Source organism: Astyanax mexicanus, chromosome 13 (assembly GCF_023375975.1).
Source record: "Astyanax mexicanus isolate ESR-SI-001 chromosome 13, AstMex3_surface, whole genome shotgun sequence".
NCBI lineage: Eukaryota > Metazoa > Chordata > Actinopteri > Characiformes > Acestrorhamphidae > Astyanax > Astyanax mexicanus.
Window position 1 is genome coordinate 28,718,782 of NC_064420.1, and position 19,617 is coordinate 28,738,398.

General features: G+C 36.9%; 1 protein-coding gene across 9 annotated transcripts in view; it reads right to left on the reverse strand.

The window, feature by feature from the left end:
- si:dkey-178k16.1 (band 4.1-like protein 1) overlaps nucleotides 1–19,617 on the reverse strand; it is a 115,930-nt gene that overhangs the window by 33,191 nt on the left and 63,122 nt on the right. For all 9 annotated transcript variants that reach the window (XR_453236.4, XM_007234646.4, XM_007234648.4 and 6 more), the window contains exons 4-7: nucleotides 11,813–11,917; nucleotides 7,157–7,199; nucleotides 5,913–5,988; nucleotides 5,115–5,333 (exon numbers count right to left, since the gene is read on the reverse strand). Coding sequence is in view for 8 of the 9 variants with exons in the window: in XM_007234646.4 (XP_007234708.3) it covers nucleotides 5,115–5,333; nucleotides 5,913–5,988; nucleotides 7,157–7,199; nucleotides 11,813–11,917 (443 nt within the window). In the remaining variant the exon portion in view is untranslated. The remainder of the gene's footprint in view (nucleotides 1–5,114; nucleotides 5,334–5,912; nucleotides 5,989–7,156; nucleotides 7,200–11,812; nucleotides 11,918–19,617) is intronic.

The window sequence follows — 19,617 nt, forward strand, 5'->3', positions numbered from 1 at the left end:
TGGCGTTAATTTCTCTCCCACTGTGCTGCCTGTCTGTATTTGTAAACTGGCTTCAGCTCAAATTCATTGTGAGCGTTCATAATGGGTTTGGATGGCTCGGTCCAAGAACGTACTAAAATATCCTGCCGGAAATGGTGATAATCCACATTTGACAATTTCAAAAGGATACATTTCTATGTTAATACCTGCTTACCACAATACAGCTCCTCCTGCAAGTTACACTCTGTCCGTGGTGCGACAGCCAATTGGCAGTTGTTAAGCTGAACTCCTTTACCATTTCAATCACCATCTGTCTAATGCGTAGTAGTTTAGCCAGAGAGCTGATTACTGAAATGATTCTGTTGTGGCGTTTTACTGATTTCAACTCACGTAAAAAGCTAATACATTATTTATTTTCTAACCCTGGTCCCATCCAATCAAACCACTGAACCAATCATAACAGGCTAAGTCGATTTGACATTTTATTAAACTAAGGCAGTTAACCCTGGAACCTCTTTTCACAGGCGCATGACTGGCAGGCGTATCTGAGATGTAATCTTCTTTTCCCTGTCAAGAACATTGAGCCAGACTAGGGCTGCACAGTATATTGCTTAAGCATCACTATCGCAATAGGCACAAATGGAATACTTATATTGCAGAACCTGCAAGGTAGAGCCCTAAGATTTTTGCAATTTAGAGAACAGAATTGCAAAAGGGAAAAGAATCGCAAAATTAGGGCTTAAAGTTGATTTCATGTGTAAAGACAAAAATTCAACAAAAAAAAAAAGATGGAAAAAACAGAGAATGGCTAATTGCACCGAGCATGCGGAAGAATTATTTTAAACTGGGCGGGTGTGATGCGATCTCCTGGATCCGATTCCAGGTTATGTTCAGTGAGAGAGAGTGCGCTCAGTCAGAAACTTCGTTTTTCACTCCTTCGTTTTTTTTTTTTTTTTTTGGTTTTAAAAATGAGCTACTGAGCTCTGAGTTTCCCCTTCTGAAGCCTCCATTGCTCCACCATCATTCAAATTTAAAAGGCAGATTATTTTGAATACTCAAATCTTTGATACACATAATGCATTATTTTTAATGCATTGTGATATGTTGAATCATTGACGTCTGGAGAAATCGAATTATTTTTTCTAATTAATAACTAAATATTGCAGTGTCATTTTTTTTCCAAATTTTGCAGCCCTATGACAGACTGATCTGACTGATTTAACAGATTTTGTTTTGTAGCAGAGTTGTCGTTATTGTTTTTTAACACTATTAAAAGGAATATAACATACTGAAAAAGAACAATAATAAAGTGCTTACTAATTCTTACTAGGCTTATACAATGTATAAGTCTTGTACATATTTTATTCTTTATTATTATGAATTAAAAACATGGAAGCCAACAGAAATGACTACACTGATCTATTTTACTCTGTGCAGCATTAAAATGCACACACCCAAACTCCAGCCTCTGGAGATGTGTTTAAACCAAGATCTGTTTAAACTAGTAAAAAATAAGAAATTCAACTAGTCAGTTTCTTTCTGTCTGTAGAATGGCTACAAGGGGGCTTGCAGTAAGAGGCTACTAGTATTATTCAGCGATTAAAATTAAGCCTTTATTATTATTATTATTATTATTTTTCAGTGTACACTGAGCTCAGTGCTCAGACTAAAACACTTCTGTTATTTCAGTTTGATTTAATTAATGCAAAATTATTCTAAAACTGGTGTCTAAAATGTAAAGTGTATATAATATTTATCTGTATTTATTTAATTAGTTCTTTATTATTGCAGTACATTATCTGCTTGTGTTGCTCATTTTTTTTCTGCTGGTTCTGTACGTGTTAAAAAGTAATGTCAGCCTAGCAGCAAGCACTGCAATATACAGATGTCCCTGACCCACAAAACTAGCAGTTTGTAGGAAATGTGCATGTTTGACCATTAAAGTAAAAAATCTAACAAAACATGAGAGGTTGTGCCTTGACAAAGTTGTGCATTTAATAATTTTGTTTTCCATTTTTGCATTTTTAAAGCCAGGCATGAATTTGTGGTAGGGTCTAAAAATATGTTACTGAGAGACTTCTTTGAAAGAGATCAGTCACTCTTTGAAAAGTGCTTGTTATAAAATAAAGATAACAAGCTTACAGGGAAAAACACAGTAACAGGCTTTTTCTACTTCATATATCGCCAATGCTGCCAGTAGGAGTGTCAACATTCGAAAGGTCACGGCCCACCTCTGCATAATAGAAGGAAAAATCCTCTTTTTGTCTCTTTGTTAGCCAGGTTTGAACCAATACTTGTGGAATTTAGTAGCATATGTTGGTGTGGGCAAATCACAGTTTTAATAAATTGCTGCAATAAGTATCTTTATCTGTATGTCAAAAAGTTTGTATTTAATTTTCTCATATTTAACTCATTAAGAAAGGCACCACACAATATATGGAGGCATCTGCTGCACTGAACATATATTTTCACACGGTACCAATTAATAACAGCAATTCTTGCAATTTCAATTGCTCAAGTGTCTGAGAAATTTGCAGTCAAACAGCTCCAGTATGTGCTAAGTAAGTGTTTCACATACACTCTTTAAAATAAAAAATGCTGTTTAATAAAAAAAGTTTATTTGACTGTCAGTTGACTAGTTTTTTCAAATCTGATTTGAGTCACTTCCATATGTTGTCCAAGATCTGATGCGTAATTGATTCATGCCTTATAGACAACGTACTATACAATCATTATGAATGTGAATAGGCAAGATGTTCAAATCAAATCTGAGTAAAAAATCTGAATTCATTAATGAGGCTTGCAATGTGAATGTAGCCTTGGGGCAATGGCATATATATATATTTTTTTTGAACACTTAAACTCTTCAAGTCCAGTCAATAACTGGAAAATGGTACAAAAAACACTGTACAAATTCTTGCCAGAGCCTTTTGATGAACTAGAAACTGATGAAAAGTAATTTTAGCAAGGGCGTAGGAGCGGGCTTGATATTGGGCGGGACACATTTGCCAATATGAACCCAAGCCCACCCTATAGTTTCCTAGAACAACATTTGTGGAAATTACTTTAAATTAAAAGTAAATTATTATTACAAGGTGATTTTACAACCTAAACAGGTTACTCCACGTTACAGTTACTGTTGTTAGAAAAAAATATGCATGCAATGTCTGAATTATATACATATAACAAAAATGATCAGTTATCACCTAATATTTAAAATAATAACAGATTTGGTTATTATTATTATTATTATTATGTATTGGCATGTCAATTCTGTCATATATTTACATTTTCTCCTGCGCTTTTATTTTTTTTCTACTGAGAGCTCTTCTTAAGATGGTGTCCTTTTATGTAAAAGAATGTAACTTTACGTTGCATAGAGATTTTTATAAACATCAGGACATGTGGTCTTACTGTGAACTACAAATGAACAGAAGTCACGTTACAGCAGTATTTCTCAACCCTGTTCTTACATATTCTACTGCATATTAACACTGTTCTGCATGTTCTTGAGCTTCCTCTGCTTTAAAGGCATTTAATAAAGTGGTGGTATGATGTGTCTAATACACTGCTGGATTTACATGATTAATTTAGGCTCCATAGGGGGCTAAAGGATTTTAATAGGTAAAATCAGTAAAGGACTGTTTATTAGCTGATCAGGTGGATCAGGTGGAAAACACAATTTTGGGGCAGTGATCAGGGTAAAGAAACTGCTTTAAACTACAAACATAAAGTACTGTACTAAATCCTGGCTATCCATGTAGCTTCTAGTTAACTAGTTAGTTAAATTCATTTTCGTTCATTATAGCTCACACTAAGTCCTGCAATCCTAAATTAATAAACAGTTTGAAAATGAAATAGTGATTAGCTGATCAGATACAGGTCAAGTTGAACATTACATATATATATTTTTTTCTTTAACCCTGACTCCCTATCTAATTAATTTAAGATAAGCTAACTCACTAACACAGCTGCAGTTTATTAATCACAGTGGGTTTAAACTGTGTGTTTTGATTCAGAGATGTGTATTTTTAACCAGTTATCAGAAACATATCATCACAGTTTACGTGGTTAGCCTATCGTTACCTTTCTGTTAGAAAAATCTCAGTATATCCGGATCTGTTTTAAAATCAGCTGAAGCTGCTGCAGCCCGATCCCGCTGCTAAATCTCACAGCGAGGGGGCGGGGCTTCCCCAACAGCAAACTGACTCTCCTCCTCCGATTGGTCCGGTCTGTCTCCTCATTAATATTACGGCTGATGTGAGTGAACTGATTTCATTTTTGGGGGGGGACAAATCCACCTATTTCTAATATTGGGTGGGACATGTCCCACCCATCCCCCCCGGTTCCTACGCCTATGAATTTTAGTATATTGTTGCAAACAATTCAGTGGTTTACAGTTGATTATAGCAATGAAAATGAGCTTTGGAAATGGATTTCAGAAACTGTCTTTGAACATTTTTCATTTTACAAAGCCTTTGTCTGTGGTAAAGCAGTGCTAAACAGATAATGTTACTGCACTCTCTACTGCAGCATTTACACACTTACACACAGCACATTCACACTTTCATCATAATAACTAGAAACACACACAGAAACACTGAAAACTTTGTAACTAATAAAAGTATTAGTTTTTGGGTTTTTTTTTAGACAAATTACAGATTAAGCCAGAGAGCGGTGAGTACAGTTTCCTACACCTTCAAAAGATGGAAACTTGGGAAACTAGAGAAAACTGGTACAGGAAGAGTCAGGTCTGGCTGGACCACATGGCAACACCTTTAGCTCAGCTTAACAATGAAATAAGTCTCAGTTTCAGCAGTAAAGAGAAGAACACTTGAAGAAGTGATATATTGATAATAATTTTTTTTTTTGTTTGATCTTAGGCTTGTTTACATATTGCACTTCATAAATGTCCTTTTAGAAGCAGAGTCTATTCAAAATGTAGCTTTAGGTTAATTTCAGATGCTTTCAGTTCTGCGCTTGTGGTTCTGTATACACCTAAACCTAATGCCTCCAGCATCAACCACGACAAAAAACTCCTACTTTTATTTATTCAGATGAGAATAAATTGGTCTTAAATGGCTATGCTGTGGATATTTTAAATAATCTAAGTAAGTGGTGGAATTCCTTCTTGCCTGTATGTGCGGTGGAGCTCCATCACTCTCTCCTCCAGCTCACGGGTCTGGCTGGGGGCGAAGCGGAACTCGCTGACATAGTCTGGCCCGTGCTCCTCCGGGTCGTAGTCGCCCAGCTCGGCCTGCACGGCGTACGAGCCCAGCAGAGCGTGTGTGACGAATGAGCATGGCAGACGCCCAGACAGCATGTCCTCCCTCAGCTGCAGACAAAGGTAATACCTACACACACACACACACACACACTGACACTAGCACCGTTCACATAGCAACCAGGGTCCAGACTCTATCCTCTGGAGTGAGTTTCTGGAGATGCAGAGTGATGTCATGTTTGCTTTTGAGAGCTAGCCTAAGAACACAACATATGGCAGGGACGCGGGGCATTAGGAGGAAATGGAACTGAAGCAAAATCCACAAGCTCAGGATTACTCAGTTGCAGCTGCATGTGCCTCAGACTGGTGCAGGTTTTTTACAACCAGGGATGGAGATCAAAGGAACAATTCCTGCCTCCGATATTTTTAAATCCTCACTTTTTGCTTTGAAACTTCATCCGTTCCTGTTACTTTGAGAGAGAAGATCAAGTGCAGAGAGTACAGTAGTGAGCTCTATTAAAAACAAGTGTGAGTTTCACAGCTGGGTATAAAGATGCTGAGTGCATGCTACTGAGTGTTATGCAAACTGCAAAGCTCTGGTGAGGCGGCATTTCTGTGAAAGCACGAGCAGTAAAGCGGCAGAGATGGAATATCTGTATGTGGGAGAGCTGGCCGAGAAAGGCTTTTAGCTCGGGACCAGCGCACTCACCGTGTGATGTCCTCTATCAGCTGAGAGGGATCAGGAGGATAGAATTTGACAGAGAAGGAAAACTGCCAGGAGCCCACTGCGACCAGACAAGCAAAACAATAGGTTAGAAAAAGGCCGTAACCTTTAAATTGTGCTGTGAGAATACACTTTTCCTTTATCAAGCGAAGTGGAGATGACGTTAAAAAAACACACACACATGTTGAGATTTTTTTCTCTGAATGGCGATATACAATATATATTCTGCAACAAAAATAAGGGACCACTTAAAAATGATGAGTCCCTTTGATTTATTAAACTGAAAACCTCTGGAATAAAATCAAGAGGATGGATGAGCACAAGCCATCAAACCAAGCTGAACTGCTTGAATGTTTGCACCAGGATTTTAGGCATAAAGTTATCCAAAAGCAGTGTGTAAGGCTGGTGGAGGAGAACATGCCAACATGCATAGAAACTAATAGATGATTAAAAACCAAGGATATTCCATCAAATATTGATTACTTAACTCTTAAAACTTTGTGAAAATGAATATTATAACTTGTTTTCTTTGCATTATTTGAGGTCTGAAAGCTCTGCATCTTTTTTGTTATTTCAGTCATTTCTCAATTTCTGCAAATAAATGCTCTAAATGACTATATTTATATGTAGTTTATAGAATAAAACAACAATGTTCATTTTACTCACTACATAATCCTATAAACCGCAAAATCAGAGAAACTGATTCAGAAACTGAAGTGGTCTCTTAATATTCTACAGAGCTGTATATGTGTGGATGCGATTATTGCAAGTCACTTCTCTGTTTACACAAACAATTCAAGCCAGATGCTACTGGTTATAATCATTACCACCCACTGCACTGTCCACTGTGGGTAATAATGCCTACACATGTGACACTGTGAATCAAGACATGGATTGAGAAATTCCTGTACAAGTTCGGTAAGAGAATTCAGGCCTCAATTAAACTAAAAATAAAAATAATTCTCAATAAAACAATAAAAGTAATTAGCGTTTAACCTTACTCACAAGATATCACACCACAACTGATACAGATATGGGCGTTCCCAAGCTGTCCCCTGGGGTTACACTTCATGATCAATTCACATACTGCTATCCCATGACTTCTGGCATGTCTGTGTATAGGCCTTTGTGATTTCATTAAAACAGTTCACAAAGGACGTTGTGTGGCCCTCTTATTTATACATCTTATTTTTATAAGGGCAAACCTTAAGATTTGGTACGGCACTCACCTCGGATTTGTTTTTTTATCTCTTTGGATGGGTCCAGCCAGTTCTGAAAGAAAAATAAAATTCCCTTTAGGTTCAAAGCTGTTTCAGGCAGACGAGTGCAGAAGAGAGGAGCACTACAGAACCCTTTCATCAGAATGCACACAGCGTCTCTGCCTCAGCCTGAGCAATAGTCCTATATACATTCCACTAAATGGTCAGTGCATTAATATTCAGCGGTTGCAGAAGCATCAGGGAATAGATAAATGTCATCTCAGCCTCTCCATCCTGGCTTAAGGTCACCCAAATCTGTCTGAGGCTCTCAAGGTGTTTGCCAAACACACACACACACACACACACATACACAATTTCAGGCATTCATTTACACAGACATAATTACAACATGTAGCACTCTACACACTCCCAAGAACCCAATCTTCCAACACATTAACATTAATACACAATACAGTTGAGTGTTAAAGGGCCTGTATGAAGAATAAACAAACAGAACTAGGCACTATGTAAACACTCTGTATACACCTAGCATACTATTTCTTTCCCAGTCCATGTGCACCGCATATCCTAACAAATTGATAAACAGACTCTTATTAATTGATGATGGTTGTGACGTCTTAGGAATATAGGACATAAAATAGGAACTTTTTTCATGACATATCAACACAGACATAGCTTTCTGTTTCTTGTCCAAGGAATTTCATATATCAGTCAATGGCCCTGTTCATACAAATCTGGATATTTTGGATAAGCTACCATGGGGTGACAATAGCTCAAACCAAAAGGAGACATTCAATCACCACAAGGAGGTAAGAAAAAAAATTGTCTGAATGTAAAACAAAAAAACTGAAATCTAGAAATAGATGTGTATATGTAGTAGTTTTATGACCTATGTAAGTTCATTGTATGGGGAGTAATGTTTTTGTGATTTCAGCAAGAAAAATCCATGTATTAATATTAAGTTGTTTTTTGAGTTTCAAAAGTCTGTAGGGTATATGAGTGGGAAATAATTGAGGATGTGTGGCCTGGCATATATACAATATACCATTATCCCATTTTTCACTGACGGTTAAAGAACCATTAAGGGTTATATTTTCTCTAGTAACTCATTCAATAGTAGTATGATCAGGATGTATTATAAGATGTTAAGGAATTATGCTGAGTTAAAGCACCAACAGCTTTTGTCAGCAATGCTTATTTTCTTATTTGAACTGTGTGGAGCGTCATGGAAAGCTGTGTGGGTTTTGGCATCAAAATCTGCTTACCGAAATCTGCTTTATATATATATATTCACTGATCAACTAAACTAAAGAGTAAGACTCATCATCGCTTGCCACTGTTTGTCAATCTGGCAAGCCATGTGAGCCTCGCAAATGGGGAGGAGCAAGTGGGCAGAAAACTTTATTCAGTGCTTGGAAAATGAAGTTCTGTATGCAATACATACATTCCCTTGCATTTTTTATTCATTTAATTTTATATCTTGCAAAACCAACTGTACAGGAGAAGGGATGCCATAACTTTTAAATTTAATGATGAAGGGAGCGTGAAAATATTTAATACCATTTTTGAGCATTTCTATTGGTTTAGTCATCATCAAATTTGGACACAATGTAAAGAATAGCAGCCAGAATGACATAATCTACCAAAATGAAAAGCAGCAAAAAAAGAAAAGTTTTTTGCAGGACAGAGAATATACTCTGCTTTATGCTGCTTTTACATTATAATAGAAAAAAATGTCATTAACAAAGGCTGGAACATGGCAATGATTTTGTTACATACAATTACCGTAGTATCAATAAATGTCTGTTATCATCCATTATACAAGGCGCACCGGATTATAGGCTGCATTTTAAGCGATAATAGTAAGGAACAAGGGTGTTGCCATGTTTCCTTTCTAATTCAGCAGGTCTCGCTGCTGGGGCACATAAGTAAACAAACCTGTAATTCTTAAAATCATCAAAAAACATTTTCAAACGAGCGCTGGATGTTAAACTACACAGATTTCTCTCCTGCAAACTGTTTATTTTGGTGAGTAAAGCGCTTCTGTTTACTTACATTAAGGTTAGATTTCCAGTATTTTAGTGAGGTTAGCACAGAACTAGCCAAGGTTAGCAGTAGCAGCACTAGCCGGGGTCAGTAGCTGCTCAATAGCGCAACACTGAGGAACCCTGAGTGTTCTGGTAAGCCACTGCGCTTTTAGTTAATGGTTTGTCCCATGTAGCTTGTTTTAACACAGTTAACACAGGCTACAGTCCAATATACTCACACTTACTGCTCCTAACTGGTAAACTTTATACATAAGGTGCCACGGATTATAAGGTGCACTGTCGATTTTTGGAAAAATTAAAGTTTTTTTTTGTGCGTCTTTTAGTGCAAAAAATACAGTAAATATTAAAAACAGAAAATAAGAAAAAGAAAAATCCAACCATCTTAAAAATATATGTATTGTCTGGCTCTGCTTTATGTAGTTATGCTGTACGTTATATGCTATGGCAAATGACCGCTAGCCTAAAAATACTAGCCTAAAAAATATATATTAATGAACACGTTAACCAAAAAAAATCTGTAGAAACAGAGACCTCTCCACATTCTTGCCACAGGCTGCACTTTGTTCAAAGCATGGCCGTCAACAAAATAGCTATACAGCTTTTCTCCGTTAGCAGCACCCCGCTGCCTGCTTACTCCCTCAAAAAAATCACCTTTCCACTGTGATCCAACTAGCTGTCAAGGCCTTACGCTGCACTGCTGCCGCCAACACCTCCTAATGCTCACTCGCTTCCTGGCTCTCACTGGCAGTGCCTTCACACTCCACTCAGTGGGTTTCCAGCAGCAAAGGCCAGAGACAGACTTCACACTGTAGCAAGGTGTAAAAAAGCCTCTGGTGGGCAAAATGACACGGTGGAAATTGAGGGACAGCCATCATTATAGCTCAACTAGAGCAGGGGTGCACCGAAATGAGGTAAACCACCATCAAGCATTCACCTTGGAGCTCCAGATACATACCGGGGTTCTGTGGGTTCTCTGCTAGACATATTATTTCCAACAGTGGCGATCCATGGGCATGACAGAACCAGCAGTGCTACAGTTATTTTTAGAGAGCAGGCAGCATTTGGAGGAGGGATTCTTTAGGGGAAAGTGTTGGCGGTAGTTGGTATGCACGCACAAAGCGCTCAGGAGAGTTATTGTTATTAGTACTGAGAAAATACAAGAAAAAGATTGGATGGATATGGTTGCGTGCAAGTACAACCCATAGCAACATATAAAACCCTTGTGTATTCCTATATTCAAATGTAACATAATATACAAATGAAATTACTTACTTATATAACAGCCTACATTATATGCGAGTTATGCAATGAATTAGACTTGATTAACATTTTGTGTGCTTGACTTTTTGACTTTGTTACGTTTTCAAATGGAGACTGCGCCAAGAAAGTTAGTCTGAATAAAATAACCCCCCTACTTATACAGATATGAAAACCTCTGAACAGTGAATATAATGAAGAATCTTGTGTAGCAGCATCTGCCAGCATTTTTCCTAAGAGAGTATTTAGTGTTTTTGTAAATATACATACAGCTTTGGAAAAAAAGAATGATGAGTTTCTTTAATTTTACCAAATTGAACGCCTCTGGAATATAATCAAGAGAAAGTTTGAAGATAACAACCATAAAAGCAAGCTGAACTGCTTGGATTTTTGCACCAGGAGTGGTGTCAAGCTATCCAAAAGCAGTGTGTAAGCCTGGTGGAGGAGAGAGGTTTCTCATTTTCTGCAAATAAATGCTCTAAATGACAATATTTTAATTTGTAATTTGGGAGAAATGTTGTCTGTAGTTTATAGAATAAAACAACAATGTTCATTTTACTCAAACATATACCTAGAAATAGCAAAATCACAGAATCTGATACAGAAACTGGAGTGGTCTCTTAATTGTTTCCAGAGCTGTATAAATTCTGTCTCACTCTGCTACAGTCTGCTGTTTAGTTCATAAAGTTTAACAAATATTACAAAAACAAAAGTCTGTTTTCTTAAATTGTTCATTCATAAGGTTAATATGTACAAAGATGTATCTTTTTTAGACTCCACATCTATTACACAAAGAGGCTAGTCTAAAAACTTTTCCCATTATTTGTTTCCCACTATTTCATAATGTGAGGCGTGCTTGGACCCCAATGTTTGCCATTTAGATTGCAATTTCCAGACGACCACTAATTTGTTAACAGTTCTCCACAGAAATCAATGTGTTATACATCATTTTCAGACAAAAACACACATTTAAAGATGTCTTGATCTGATATCTCCCCCAAACTATTCTAATTAAAAAGAAAAACCAATATGCAGAAATCAAACAATCTTTATCATAATGCTTAATTGACCTATACAATCCTTTATATGTGGCTTGGCTGAATATAGATGGTGAAATGTTAGAAATTTACCATCCTCTTCCCAAAATGAAAACATGAAATATGAATTCCTCCCTCACTTCAGGTGCTATGACTAGAATTATATTCTATCTGCTTCTATTATTGCTGCCAATACCTGCAGCCTGTAAAGTTTGATCTATAAACAAAGCAATACATTTAAAATTCTAAAATTAGCAAAAAGAAAAAGTGTTAAGCATCAATATAAAGATCACCAAACATTGATTAAACACTATAAGAAATACCTTTTGGCTGTCAGTGTCGTAGAAGAGCAGGCCAAAGTAGTCCTTCTCCAGCAGGTTCAGGTGCTCACACACCATATCCAGCAGGGTTTGCCCCTTACAGGCCTTCTGTCTCAGCGCACAGACACACACACACACACACAGAGACACAAGAAAGAAAGACAAAAGACATTGAGAGGTCTAATCAGTGTCAAAGGTAACCCACCCCCTTTCACACAACTTTAATTGGGCCCCACTTTAGTCCCTTTCTTTGGGAATATGTCATTTAACAGCTAATTTGCAGTGCAAGTTGAATGGTCAGGAATAGACACACACTATGCCTGAAAATAGCCTAGCAAGTCATATCCTATCCTTACTGAAGGGCACTGTGCACAAGGGGGCTGCCATATCGTATCATTCATGATCATTGTTTATAATCTCAGTATTCTGTTTTTAAAAGCATTATTTTTGCAGTGTATTTACATGCACTAAATATTCTGCATTTTTGTATTGTGGTACATGTTTTGTTACATAATTAACTTACATTAAGTTACATTACTATTATTATTATTTTGTTTCTATTAGAAATAGGGTGAATGGGTGGAAAAATCAGTAAGAATGGGTGGGCTGGAAAATATCCAGTATACCGTTATACCTATTATTCACTGAAAGTTAAAGGACCAATAAGGATTATTCAGATTTTTCTGTAGTAACTGATGCACAACACGATCAAGAAAGCATTATATTTGCAGTTTATAAGCATGCACTAAATATTATTCACTTTAGTATTGTGGTGTATGTTTTGTTACATAATTAACTTGTTATTATTAATATAAAACAGAGTCTTGGTAAGTTACTCTAGTTTACAATGTAGAAAAACATTTTTTCTTTTGATTGAATGTTTAAAACTGTTATATGAAAACATCTGGTGGTCTGGTAGATTTTCTCAGGAGATTTGCTTTGCATTCCTGAGTAGCATCACAGCGCACTCGGAAGAAAGCAAAGCGACTCGGTCCCGATACACCCGATACCTTGTGCTGAATGACATCTACCCACCCAGAGAAAGAGCAAGGCCAATTGTGCTCTCTCAAGGCTCCGGCAGCTGATGGCAAGCTGCATGACCAGGATTTAAACCAGTGATCTACTGGACTCTACATGGAGTCTAATATGTGTACATTTTAAAAGCACTTTTACACAATTTAATTAGAAATATCTCTGAATACCTAAAACCGTCAGACAATCACTTTAATATACAGTATAAGGACATTTTGGTGTTTTCTAGATGTTTTGTTAACAATCAATAACTATTAATCATCAAATAATCAAATCATCAATAGCAAAAAATACCAAGATCAAAAATTCAATCTGTGGAGAATTTGATGAGACCCCACATCTGTTGAACATAAAGGCTAATCTAAAAACTATTCCCACATTTGATTTCTACTCCATCATAACTCAAGCTGTGCTTGAACCCTCATAATTGCTATTTGTCAAATAATTTCCAGACCATTGCTCCACAGGAATCAGTGTGTTGTACATTAATTTCAGATAAAAAAAAAGTTGGGGCATTAATTGTCTTGCTTTGCTTAAATAACATGCTCTGTGCAAACACACCATCGCTTTAAGATTTATTTTAATGCTGTAGTACGTAATTAACCAAAATTTCCTAATGTTCTGTCTTGTTGCCAAGAATATTGCTATCGCGAAAATCCTGAAATACAGTGATAAGGTAATCTAAGGCCATATCGCCCACCACTAGTGTACACAATGTTCACGCGAAAGCGTGGCCGCATAAAATCATACTTTAGGGTTACGCATGTTGTGCTTCTATTATGCAGTCAAGGCCCAGGCATGAGGACCACCTTAAGGCCACACCCGGCTATTCTGTACAAAAGCGTGGCAGAGGCGGGGTGATTAAGACGCCGGCTTTGGCAATGCCCGTCTACAAAGACGCTGAGCATTTCGCCTCCCAGGGAGCTCGGTTCCCGCTGCGACAGGGAGACGGAGCAGCTGTTGCCATGGAAACAGAAGTGGTGAGGGTTTTTTTTTTTTTTTCCTCTCTCTCTTTTTTTTTTTTTAACACGTGCCTCCTCCCAACCTCTAATAGCTGAAGCACACAAGGCTTCATGTGTTATTTTCTTCTTTTTTTTTTCCTCAGTATAAAGAGGGTAAAGGTAGGGGAAGCAGTGGCTAAAGAAGGAGGGATGAGGAATGAGAAGAAAAAACAAAAAAAAGAAAAGAAAAGAGCTCTTAGAAATGCAACAGACACGGCATAGCAAGGGAGACCCTCAATTACCCAAGCACACTAAAGCGGGATTCCAGGCCAGTTTAATATTTCGCACCAAAATAATGAAATGGAAAGCAGTTCGTATTTTGATGGCTCCCCAAGCGTTGAAACCCATCCAAAAAGCGCAGATGAGATTTTCACCCTCGTCACAGTCTCTACACGAGAGACTCCGCCACACTTGTTGCCAAGGGTGATTCAGGGAGGGAGTTTGCCTGCTAATCAGTAAGCAAGCGAAATGGGCCGTCTTCTTAGAAAGGAAAGAGATCATGCATGTGCCAATTGGAAAATTACACACCAGCACCACTGTCCCCATGTCCGCAGTCGCCGATATTAATTCTAATGCTGATATAGATTGCTCCCGCCTAAATACAGAGGTTGTTACTACACTAAAAATAAACATTATTCTCTTTCTGCAATTTCCTTTAAATGCTAGTTCTGTGCACAGCCTCTGATGTGTCCACTCATGCACATCCTGAGCTAATTATGGCATTATCCCTTCGCTAAACACCAGTGCCAACTGGTGATGACACCGTGGTGAGTGCATGGAATTATACTGTCTATGCTCTGCCCACAAACATGCTCTTGTTTTAAAAATGTTTTGAAGTTGGACCATCTTTACAGAGCGCAAAAAAAAGTCGTGCAGAGTATATTCATCGAATGAATGTAAGTTAGATATCTGATTTAATATACAGCTCTGGAAAAATTAGAGACCATTCCAGTTTCTGAATCGGTTTTTCTGATTTTGCTATTTATAGGTATATGTTTAAGTAAAATGAACATTGTTGTTTTATTCTATAAATTCCAAATAATAATATTGTCATTTAAGATTTAAGAGTTCAGAAATCAATATTTGGTGGACTGCACTTTGGCATGTTCTCCTCCACCACTCTTACACACTGCTTTTGGATAACTTTATGCCACTCCTTGTGGAAAAACTCAAGCAGTTCAGCTTGGTTTGATCGCTTGTGATCATCCATCTTCCTCTAGAATATATTCCAGAGATTTCCAATTTGGTAAAATCAAACAAACGCATCATTTTTAAATGGTCAAATTTTTTTCTAGAGCTGTATTTAAAACCAGTGCTATTAACATTTGTGTGCACAATGCATTAATGCATGCAATTCATCTTTTTTTAAAACAAATTAAATGTTTTACCAATTGTTTTTTAACAGGTTAAGAGATTCTAATTTTAAAAATATCGGAGCAACACTGAGATATTATAATACAATTTTAAAAGCTGTGTTCGACACACTACCCATTTCTTTATTTTTGGCACAAACACAAATATTAGCATTTTAATTTGTGATAATCATGATTAATCACAGATTACTGTTAGTTTATCATATTTCTTTCTTTCTTTCTTTTCTTTTTTTTTTTTTTACAATTGACATACATTTATCAGACGAGCATTTATCAAAGTAATCCAAAGTGATCCAAATTCAGTTTCATTTCATCATATGTGGGTAATTCTTGTGTGTAACCTTCCTTAATTACTTAACTATTAACTGGTAAAATTAGATTTAGTCTTCCAGACACAATATCTGATGACTTTATGAGATTTAAGCATCCTAAATATCAGGATTATATCTGGATAAGAGCAATTCACATAAAAACAAAAGTGTAAACACTCCCACTATGCTTTAAAAACAGATACAAATCAGGTCACTCAGATTACGTCAGAGAGTGGTCTGAGCCTCAAGTTATAGTAGTGTAAAAGCATAAATCTCTCAAAGACACATTCATTAACCAAAGACTCCTCCTATTTTCCAGGTGAATTTCCTTATAAAATATATAAAATAAACTTTCACAAAAAAAGATGGCCTAAGAATGTCACAAAACTAAAGAATGGCCAGTTTCTTTCTCAAACAATGAGTGACTATGCAGGGTGCCCAGGCGTTTTTCCGTTTTATGGTAACATGAAACTGTATAAGATAAATAAAGTTATCTTGATGAAAGAAATGTGTCACTTTCCACCTTCTATAAATCAGATAACCTTCTACTCACTTAGCTATCTGCAGTATAATATATTTTGACAAGGCGTTCTCAAGCTTTCACACGCCACAGTATAATAGAATGACTGTACAAAGAGAATGATTAAAAGGCAAAGCAATGAAAAAATCATGGTGCGTGTCAAAAAGAAAGAAAAACTTCAAATAAATTGACAGATTTATATTATTGCAATATTCAATATTAATTATTGGCCCAAGGCTACTACTCCACTATGTACAGCACTGCACTTTTGCAATTTAAAAAAATACATCACCTCTCCCTGAATTTTTTTCCAGTTACAAAGGCTTCTATTGTTTGCATTGGAACAACATATTAAAGATACGGACTAAAGAAATAGACGTTGGCAACTAATTTAAAATTTAATTAGTTGGGTCTAGTGCTGAGCGATTTTCATGATTAAATAGGTTAATTTGAATTACTGTTTTAATGTGATTTCAAAATGGAGTAATCACGATTTCATCGTTTTAATCTAAAACATCTGAAAATGCTACTCATTTCTGAAGTGTTTATCCGTCTTACCTTGCTTACGACACCTCCCCCAGACCAACGCGAGCATATTTTTTAAACATTCCGTACCGAAAAAGTTCCAGCACTGTTCCAGCACTTTCGACGCAAACACCCAGTGGGATAAAGCATATAATTAGCTAGAAATAAATCCTACCGCTTCTAAAAACTGCATCGTCATCGTTCTCTGGTGAGAATATGTGATTAACTTTCGAAAACAATAATAATCACCCCTTCAAAGTTTCTTCTGTTTAGTGCGTTATTTCTCAATTTTCAGTCAGAAACCCGCGGCCTGAAGTATAATCCAGCGTCGGACAGTGTGAGGATGCATGTTGGAGCCATTGTAGACAGAGATTCTCTGAAGTTTCATAGTAAGTTAATTCTATTCACTCTCTCATGCAAATGTTCCTAGTGCCTGTTAGATTAGTAAAGTAAGTAAATTTATATCTCACTCACGTTTAGCAAACAAGCTAGCATTAGCACAAACAGGGTAAACAATCCCATAATGCGTGAGCTGCGCACAACTATTTGTTGAAAGGCTGAATACATTTTTTTTTTTACGGTGCTCTGTAAAGCCTGTCTAACTTTGCAACAGTTGCTACAAAGGAATGCATGTGCATCCATAGCATGGTCAATTAATTCTATATAACGTGTATATGGTCTACTTCATGTGTATTAAAGTGTATAGAAATAATAGAGGGTGTGCAGGGAGCTTATAGGAGCATAAAGTGAGTTGTGCTGCCAGAAACCCCAGTAGTTCATCATTATTGATGGTGACTGAGCTCAGGAATCAATTTGGAATAAGGAGTCAATTACCAGTGGGGGATTTTTTTTTTCCACAGGCACTTAATTTATCGCTTCAAATACTGTACCTAATTCAGTGCATTTTGATCAAGGTTATCAGAATATGAATGAGCTTTTGCTTCAGTGGCTTCTGTCGGTGGGCTCACCAGACGTGCAGCAACACCTCAAGCACATCATCAGACACCTACACAAACAAACAAACAGTCGCCCCAAGCCTGTGATCCTCCTTAAAATGATGCAGTATTGTGGTTAAATGATATTAAATGTTGTATTAGCAAAGCATTGACATTGCTTGGAATTACCCACACCTGTATAAGTTGTGAGGTGTTATCTTGTGAGTGAGTTTCAAAAAATTTGACATCGCATTGTTTTTGTTTTCGGCGATACATATCACGATATTATATGACGTCACCAGCCCAATAATAAATGATTATTTTAATTTTTGCTGTCTTTAAAAAGTGTAGAATTACTTTATTATGCTATTCTGTTTCATTATATCCGTGGCATTTAATAGTCAAAATTTAATAGACAAAAATATTGTGTATCGCAATCATTTCTGAGACAATATGTCATCCACCAAAAAATCGTATCGTGACGGACCTACCCATGTGTACAGACAAGCAACTCTGGCAGAAATCACATCCACATTCAATTCAAACGGTCCTTTCATGGTCCAGTCCAAAAAGATGTGCCATGACAATGTATATATGACAATGTACCGTATTTTTTTTTTTTACAATATATGGTACACTTAATATCCTTTAATTTTTTCAAAAATTGTCAGGGCGCCTTATAATCCAGTGCATCTTAAGTATGAATTTTACCAGTCAGGTTGTAAGGAGCAATAATGCATTAGCATTAGTCGCTAACCGCTATTTCCCATTCAGAGGTGAGTATTATCAACCTGTAGGTAGTTCCTATCCCCGGGTAGAGCTGTTTGAGCAGCATTAGCATTACCCGCTAACTGCGCTAGTTCTTTTGCAGTGTTCAAAGGTGAGTATTATAGCCCTTTAGCCTGCTCCTAACTCGTTACCACTGCTGGAGCAGTATTAGCATAACCCGCTAGTGGTTAGCCATTTATGCTAATGCTCCAGCCTTAGTGCTGGAGAAATTAGGGAATCAAAGCTTACTTCTAAATAAACCAAAGCACTTTACTCACCCAAAAACAGTTTTCAGAAGAGAAATCTGTCTAGAATAACATCCAGCGCTTGTTTGACTAAAAGAAGGTCTTTTTTTATTACAGTTTTGTTTACTTAGCTTAGCTTTACTTAACTAATTTAGATACCCCCCCACCACCACCACCCAGCATCGAGACCTGCTGAATTAGAAATTCCTTTATAGTGTCTCTTAAAATGTGCCTTATGTTTGAATAGACCAGAAAATTGACGTTCATTGATAGTGCGCCTTATAGTGCGAAAAACACGATATTCGTTTTTTTTTTTTTTTTTTTTTTTAGTATTAGCAATAAAAGAAAGAAATGAAGCAAGAAAGAAGAGCAACACGGAGTAAAAATGTTGGACTTCAAGGGAAATATCATAGAAAGAGATATCATCTTGGAGAAAATGCACTCCAAAGTGAAGGTGCTACAAAACGAAATGTCCTGCCCCACCATATATTAAAGTCTAGTTAGAGGTCAGCCAGCAGATTACCACCACATGATCTGAGAGTGTGAGAAGGAATGTGAAAATTGAAAAAACACTGAAGGATAACATGAAGTCATGAAGGACTTTTGAATGTGAGAAAGAACCTTTTTAAAACCTGAGTAGCTGATGGTGAATAAGAGTGATACGGTCAGGGCACGCTGAGACTGTTCGAATCCTGGCAGTGGAGTTTTGCCTGCACTCAAGTCTGTCTGTACATTTACAGAAATTACAATAACAAATACGAGATCAAATGACTGATGAATTCCAGCATCATATTTATTCAGAAAAGTGTAAAGCTTGGTGATGCTGTAGAGGTCAATAGGAGCAGATTTAGTCAGAGATATAATATGAGTTGCAAATGAAAAAAGAACCCAGGTTTCTCTACTAGCAGAAGTGTTCAACACTAACATCATCAATAAAAACAGATTATAGAAGATTTCAGTTCTAGCAATTCTGGACCATTTCTACTCACCGGTGTACATATTATTTATTTACTATTCTAGCATATATTAAGTATATAGTCCATCCTGTGCTCTGGGAAAAGCATAAATGGCTTCTGACACCTGATAATACAGTGCTAG